The sequence below is a fragment of the Austrofundulus limnaeus genome, unplaced genomic scaffold (assembly GCF_001266775.1).
Source record: "Austrofundulus limnaeus strain Quisiro unplaced genomic scaffold, Austrofundulus_limnaeus-1.0 Scaffold1273, whole genome shotgun sequence".
Classification (NCBI taxonomy): Eukaryota; Metazoa; Chordata; class Actinopteri; order Cyprinodontiformes; family Rivulidae; genus Austrofundulus; species Austrofundulus limnaeus.
Window position 1 is genome coordinate 77,427 of NW_013953675.1, and position 5,813 is coordinate 83,239.

Below are 5,813 nucleotides of genomic sequence, written 5' to 3' on the forward strand. Positions count from 1 at the left end.
CCTTGTGGGGCTCTCAGGGACTCTGGAAGGGCAGAGAGCTTGTCCCGGTAATGATGTCCTTACTGAAGAAATAAAATATTCATTAAATAAGTTAGCAATTTTTTCATGATCAGAAACAAGAAGTCCATTTACTGAGATTTGTGAATTGTTATTAAATGTTTTATTGTTACTTTCACCTGTCACTGATTTAATCGTTTCCCACAATATTTTTGGATTCTTACTGGCTGAAATAATTTGATTTTTAAAATATTGTTGTTTGGATTTGTGTAATTCAGCAACACATTTATTTCAGTAACTGTTTAAACGAGACTGATTTTCAGAAGTTTTTGATWTTCTATAAGTTTTCATTGAAGAAGCTTTAAACTTTAGGAGATGCATTATAGAGGCATTCAACCATGGAGTTTTATTTTTCAGGACTGGAACTTTACAAGTTGAAATATATTTTTCCYGTATTGTCTCCAACTTATCATAAAAATTTGACAAAATGTGATTTGGATTTGACAGAGAAATACCCTCATTCCAGTTAGTGTGACCTGTCATCACTCTTGGCAGAACCTAGTAGATGTCTAGTGCCTGTTTCAAACTGGTCCACTTTAAGTGTGCTACATTTGTCCATTCTTTTTTCTCCACAGACCTTTTAGGACCCCAAAACTACTAAATGCAAATTCAACACTTTTCTAGACAGTGTAGGAACCCTGTGTTTGTAGCAGTTTTCTTTTAGGACATTCTCACTTCATAAGTCTAGGTGGATGGAGACATCATATTTTTCGGACTATAAGCAGTGACTTTTTTCCTGAACTTTGAACCATGCGGCTTATAGTCCGGAGTGGCTTATATGTGGATTTTTTTCTTCAGCCACCAGGGGGCTCTTTAGCCGGAGGTGTGGTTGCCGCGAATAAAAGGAAGAAGACAAAAGCGCCATTTTGTTTTAGCTAGTAGCAGACACGACACGAGGGATTAATCTTCGACAGACACGACGAAATATTTCTCTTCAAATTCAAATGCGCTCATCATGGAAAAGAATAGAAGATCTTCCTATGATGCCGCTCCAGAGCCAGCATTACCCCGGGAGGACAGCGACACAGAAAGCAACAATGAACAGATACCGCTGTGTGACGCAGCTTTTCTCAGCTTGTTTAACTCCGACACTGAAGAGGAGGACTTCGATGGTTTCAGTGCGCTGGAGGAAGATGAATGAGACGTTTTGTTGGACCAGAAACTGTTAAAGAAAACTACCAAAATAAGGTCAGTTAAATGAACCGTATTCCTCCCAACTTTAATTCCTAAAGGTTTGCTTTTTATGTTTTGATGTTGAATTCAGTTTTTTGACAACAATTTTGGGTGTACTGGGTTATTTTTTTCTTAATGTTGGGGGTGTGGCTTATAGTCTGGTATGGCTTATATGTTAATGTTCGCGGGTTTTTTTTTTAAAAGGCGGGTGCGGCTTATAGTCCGAAAAATACGGTATATAGCTGCGACAAGGTCACAAAATAAACTGTATGTACAAACATGTTTAATATTAGACAGTGTCCTCACATTTTTCTTCTTCTGGTACTCCTGCACGATTCTGTTGATGCGCTCCACCTCCTACAAGCAAACAGAAAAAGTATTTCACTCAGGTGACAACAGGAAAGATCAAAACTCAGTAGAAAAATCAAGTGCAGTGACACAGCAGAAACAGCTGCAGAGCAGAGCTGATAGGGAATCGGAGACAAACTACAGTGGACAGAGGAATTACAAACAGGAAGTTACAGAAAAGAGCTCACTAAAAGGAATATTTCTAAACTCCAAGTCAACTGTTTTACACACATAAACACAAAAGAAAAAATCTAGCAATTTTTTATTTATATACTTTACTGAAATTAATCCTCTGCAATTTACCCATCGCACATCTGAACACACACGTGGGCTGCCATTTTTGAGGCAACTCGGGGAGTAGCCGAGGGGTTAAGGGTCCCCACTCTCAAGGGCCTGCACAAGGGCCCACTCTGGACTGGGCTGGTTGTTCCAAGGAGTTGAACCGGCAACCTTCCAATCACAGGTTCACCTTGTCTAGCCACCATTCATGGCTTCATGTTGGATCCTCTTTAACAAGAAATACCCACTCCATAGATTTAAACCCAGGCCAAACAATAGACTAGTCATTCAGAGTTATTTATTTATTGAACAATCAAACTTAAAGGCAACACCTGGTAAACAAGAAACACCTGTCAGTCACATGTTCCAATAGTTTTGTTCACTTGAACAAGGTAGAACTCCATACCGCCCGTCGCCATTCAGTATTGACCAACAGTTATCAGTTTTGTTGGAATCACCACCTTCATTATTTAAATCATCTTACAAGGTGAACAGATGGACAGACGGAAGGAGAGTGTTTATATATCCCCTGCCTCTGCGATCGAGGACAATTAAATATATCCTTTTATTTAAAGAAATTTGGCACCTCCTGTGTATTTATTTCTTCTCGTTTTCAAAACTTGTTCCTTGTAAATACCCTATTTATTCGTGTATAATACGACCTCATGTATTATATGACCTCACGTATAATACGACCTCATGTAGAAGATGATCTCATGTATAATATGATCTCATGTATAATACGACCCCCCTTTTGTGAGCTTAAAAAGCATAAAAAATTTGATCCTCAAACTACCTCCAATTTCATTCAGACTTGAATATTTTTCATCCTTTGCAATCTTTATACATATCAGTAAAATGATCATTGGACTGTTCATTTTATTTTAACAACATATGTACTAAAAGGTATTTTGACAACAAATATATATATCAGCAAACTATGATTTTGAGCTTTCTAGCAGCATCATATGAATTCTGGCATTTTACACATGCAGTAGAATCAGAATCAGGTTTATTGGACAAGTATGTTTACACACACAATGAATTTGCAGTTTAGAACACCTGTCCGGAGAAACACACACACACGTGACAAACATGGGGGRACGAATGTCCAGGGTCCTTCGCAACATCGTGCGCTACCTTTGCAGTTTAGAATACACATACACACACACATAGGAAGGATGAGTTAAAAAAAGAGCTTTGATCCTGTGTTTCATACAGAGAAACACATGAGCATACGCACAAAAAACTACTCTGCGAAAGAGGAGCTAAGGAGGTCCACCAGGATGCGCCAACACAAAAGTCAGAGACTTTCCATGAGATTTGGACCATCTTGTGGGGGAAAAGCAGATTACTTCCTACTCGTGAGCGCCCCCTCTGGTGGGGAAACTTTTTTCAGGGATACAAACTTTTTCAGAACACCGGTAGACGGCAGCCATTACAGATGAACATGTGTTTATTGTTGTTCCAGGAGCAGCTCGGTCACACACTAATGTCATTAGTTTGTTATCATTACTAAGGTGCAGGACTGCTTTTTTCCCCTTTTTTTCCACATCATGTTTCCTGCCTGGATCTGTTATTATCTCACTATGAAGCACAGAGGAGTGTCAGATGTGAGCTCGTTTCAACTGATTTTTAGGGCGTGGTCTCATTTCCAGACTCAGGCATTTTGTGAATGAAGCCGATATTTCAGTTAAAATACATAAGTAAAAATATTTATACGAGTATAGTACTACCCCCCCCCCCAACTTTATGGATCATTTTATGGATTTAATTTTACGTGTTATCTTTGAATAAATAGGGTAATTAAACTTTTTTAGAGAAAAGAAAACATAACCCATAGGAGTTATGTACCTTTAATTCACCCAGTGCCCTTTCTATTCCTGCATGAATGAATCAATTCCATTTTATTGATAGATTACTCATATCAAGTGTTTATTTTTGTACGTAAAATATGTTTACCAACCTGTTAAACTACACCAGAAGGCAGGAAATGGCTTGTAATTCATTCAAAATTTCTTATCTAAAAATAACCAACTTCTAAAAGGAAATCTGAAACAAAATCTCTTATTGAAATTGTAAATTTTTAGTTTGTTTCAGTTTGTTTTAATCTAATATTTTTGGAGGGGATTGTGATTACATTATGTCTATGTCTACATTGTTACATATGTATAAATATACATGCATTCACTTACATTAGTTTACCCCACACACACAGTTTTAGTACTTGATTATTTCTACTACTATTATTAGGAACAACAGTGTAGAGACACATTCTGCTAGTCAAATATGAATATATATGTAGCTGCAGGCAGTGTTGGGTGACCCTCACAGCTCAATGGCGCTCCGACCACCTGGTAACCGTGAGAAGAATGTAGATGAGTCAGCAAATTATTCTATAGGTTTCTGCTCTGAGTGTGTGGGACTAAAGTGATGTCATAAAACTAGTACACTAATGTGTTAAGAAGTCATCCCAATTTTCAAAAGTGAGTGGTTCAATGAAGACAAAATAGAACTGGGTGCCAACCATCACTGATGTCCCCCATCATGGTAGGACAAAACATTTTTATGCTCCCTGCCTCAGCGATGGCGGTCAAAAATGGGCAAAGTGACAATTTTTGTCGTCTCAGATTAGTGGTTCCAATGGAGAAAATCGGCGAAGCAACAGTTTTGGTTGTTTAAGCCCTTAAGTAAAAAGAAATATGTATTCATTGTCATAAACATGGTCATTGGATAGCTGTCATTGGATATCTAAATCAACTCCATTCCAAGCCGAAAGGTGCTGGTTTTGCTGCGCCTGTGTCGACCTGTGTGTGGTTACTTCCTCTAAGACTCGCTGTTAGGTAGGAAATGTGCCACATTTTGGTTCTGTTGAAAATTCTGTTTTTCAAGTGGTTGTTCCCTGGAAGTTTTCTCATGCAGTGTTGAAAGTGGCACGAGTCTGGATGTGCTGGCATTAAAAAACAACATGTTCGTGTTCTTAGGCACTTTTTCTGGGCTCGTCTGAAGAGGGAAATGTCCACCTATGTTAGGACATGTCATGTATGTCTAGATAACTGCCAAACCAAATCAAACTTTAAAACTGTTTAATTTGTTGCAAATTCCAGTTGCATCAGGAACATTTCAGCACCTAATTATTATTGATTATGTAATTCCCCTACCAAAGTCAAGGTCCAGAGCTTGCCATTTGCTTACTGGCATGTGCCAAAGCACACGCTACCCAGCTGCTTCCTTTACGCACAATAACAGCAAAATCTGTGGTGCGTGGGCTCTCTCAGTTTATCTCTGTATTTGGTATCCAGTCTGTTCAAGTCACAAATCTGTTTTCTCAGGTGTTAAAACAACTCTATGTTAAACATAACAAGTCTATGGCATATCATGCATAAAGTCAGTGCGCATTGGAGCATTTCCATCAGATGCTAAAATCACTTCTGCAAGCTTGTTGCACAGAGCTGGGGTTGTCCTGGTTGGTGTTGGTCCCATGGGGAAGTTACTCAGAAGAGCACAGGCTTTAGCCCGAATGAGCTGGTGTTTGGACATACCATTAAAAGTCCCTTAACAGCTGTGGTAAAGGACTGAAAGGATCCAGTAATGCCTCAAAATCTGATTGATTACATGAAGGGTTTTAGGCACAGGCCGTATGCAGTGTGTAATTTAGCTAAACTGTCTAGCCAAGAAAAAAGTGACATCTGTATTTGACTGTTGAGCCATGAACCGTTCCTTTTTGCTAAGGGATCAGGTTTTAGCATTGTGCTCTATTATTAAACCTCCGTTTCAGGCAAAGTTTTCTGGTCCACACACAGTCATCGTGTTTCCATCCAGTTGTAGAGTGAATTTTTATCGAACTTTTCAAATTTCACAAAAAAATACATAAAAATTTGAATCTAGACTGTTTCCATCTAGTTGCAGAGTGAATTTTTATCGAACTTTTCAAAATTCGCAAATAAATAAATAAA

At 38.5% G+C, this 5,813-nt stretch overlaps 1 protein-coding gene across 1 annotated transcript in view; it reads right to left on the bottom strand.

The window, feature by feature from the left end:
* Nucleotides 1–5,813, bottom strand: part of LOC106534813 (MARVEL domain-containing protein 2) — a gene marked incomplete at its 5' end in the record, with an annotated part of 16,801 nt that overhangs the window by 8,236 nt on the left and 2,752 nt on the right. The window contains 1 exon segment of the mRNA XM_014031577.1: nucleotides 1,537–1,587. Coding sequence (XP_013887031.1) covers nucleotides 1,537–1,587 — 51 coding nt within the window.